Below are 2,233 nucleotides of genomic sequence, written 5' to 3' on the forward strand. Positions count from 1 at the left end.
TCTGTATACAATAACTATAAAACATGTATGAAAATAATATTTAACTTCAATTAACTGTCAATTATTAATTGTCAATTACTAGTGCGCAAGGAGTTTCAAATAGAAATGCCAACTTCATTTTCAGAATGCATGTTGCCAAGTTATCGATAATTATTGAACACATTAAATTATCTGTATTTTCTATTAATAAAATATTAATATTATAATTAAAAATTTATAATTAAAGATTTATAATTAAAAGATTTATAATTAAAAATTAGCAATCAATATTATCTTTTAATTTTAATAAATCATAAATTAGCCTTTCTTATTATTATTTTCATATATTGGATTGATATTACCAATGAAGAACAATAGCATACTTTCCTCACCACCGTAAGTGATCGTACATTATTAAGTCACTAAAATTTATATCTTATAAAAAGTTTATCTAATTAAGTTTCTTTTTTTTGTTTGCATTATTAGTCTTAATGTAATAAATATTTTTTGCATTCGCGCATGGAAAAATGTTTGGTTGAATTAACGAGAATTCTAATGGAAGACGAACGATCCAGATTTCTGATTAAATCTACTGGATTTTTGGTTAAATCTACTGAATGTTGGTTATTTAAATTAGAATTTAATAATAATAGATTTAATCTCATTCGATGAATCCCGCGAACCATTGCCGCTGCTGGGCTCACAAATTTCGGCATAGATCTCTTTCAATTTCGGCGGTGGAGTGCAATGGCGTGAGACTATCTCTCACTTTAGAGAACGGTGGATTCAATCTTGTAGATTTAACTAGAATTCTGTATCGTTCATTTTTCACCAGAATTCCAATTAATTCAAGCAAACATTTTTTTCTGTGTGCATAATTCTTATTGAAACATTTATTTTTAAATAATTATTACTTTATATATGAAATAAACAATTGTTTTATAGAAGAGCCTTAGATCAGAGAGCGACCGAACCTCGAGTCGCCCCGCCGAAACCGGTTTCCAACAATAATCAACTGAAAGAACTGCATTTGAAGGAAATTAAAGCAAAGCCCGAGGCAAAGCCGATACTGCAGAGTTTGAAAGAGAGCTTAGAGCACATCAAGAAGACAACAATTCGCGATCGAAGCAATAGCCGCAACACCGGTAATAATCACAGCTTCCTCGACAGAATCTCGAGGATAGCGCAGGGTGGCAAAAGCAGAAACCCAGCAAAAAAATCGGCATCTTTCACATTTGCCGTACGACCGGAAATCGGCATGCGGTCACCAGAGAGGTATGCCAGTCTGGAATCAGATACAAACTTGATAGCATCGCAGGCCTTATCTAGGCAACAAGTGCAGCGTTCGATTTCGACAAGCGTCCTCGAAATGCAAACCAGCAGTCCAGACATGGATCCACCGTATTCTAAAGTGAGAGACAGTCTCACGCCATTGCCTCCCACTCCGCCACCGAAATTAGAAGAGATCTATGCCGAAATTTGTGAACCCGGTAGCGGCAATGGTTCGTCGCTGGATTCACCGCATGAAGATAAATCGCTGCCGGTAGGAGGGAGAAACGGCACCAGAGAACGAGATCGGGGCTATGTCAAGCTTGCACTATCCCATTCCGAGATGTCCGATGTATCAGCGAGCACTGGCGACGACGAAGAAGGTATTTATAATACTGTATGCTAAGCGCGTGCTTTTTCTATTGCAGTATACTCAACATCCACGGGAAATAGTTGGCGATAACTGACTCTAGAATCGACCGGAACAAATGATGTTACATGTATGGAGTCGAAAGGTCGTGGAAATTCTTCAGCGTAGTATATCATTGTGGATATCGAATGTTTACAGATGCGAGTATTGACAAATGCGTTCGTTGCGAAAGGATCGTTTGAAAATCTTTAAAACTATAAAAATGTCAAAATGATTGAGCCAATATTATCATAACGTTATTTTTTTAATAAGAAATGCGAGAGTATAAATATCAAGTTTGTAGAATTAATTTTATTTTTATAGTAAAATTGGAAACTGTTCTCCTAAGTAGCCGCCAGCTCTCAATTATTAAAAAGATATCGTTACAAAATGCGAGGATATCGTGCGCTTTTCGGATCGGGAAAAACGCGAGGAGACGAAAGTGATGTATTGATTCGTTGAACGAGTTGAGACTCGAGATTTATAGCTCAGACCACCGTCAAGAAAATTGTTATGCGAACGATTTCTTTTGCCGTATGAGGACGCGAACGCAAACGTCATCCATAGGGTATTGCG

The 2,233-nt window shown here is 36.5% G+C and overlaps 1 protein-coding gene across 1 annotated transcript in view; it reads left to right on the plus strand.

The window, feature by feature from the left end:
* The window catches only part of LOC108694472, a 73,433-nt gene extending 71,699 nt beyond the window's left edge, over positions 1-1,734 (plus strand). Inside the window, exon 5 of the mRNA XM_018204006.1 lies at positions 925-1,734. Coding sequence (XP_018059495.1) covers positions 925-1,654 — 730 coding nt within the window. The 3' untranslated portion in view covers positions 1,655-1,734. The remainder of the gene's footprint in view (positions 1-924) is intronic.
* The last annotated feature ends 499 nt before the right edge of the window (positions 1,735-2,233 follow it).

The sequence above is a fragment of the Atta colombica genome, unplaced genomic scaffold (genome assembly GCF_001594045.1).
Source record: "Atta colombica isolate Treedump-2 unplaced genomic scaffold, Acol1.0 scaffold12, whole genome shotgun sequence".
Lineage (NCBI taxonomy): Eukaryota > Metazoa > Arthropoda > Insecta > Hymenoptera > Formicidae > Atta > Atta colombica.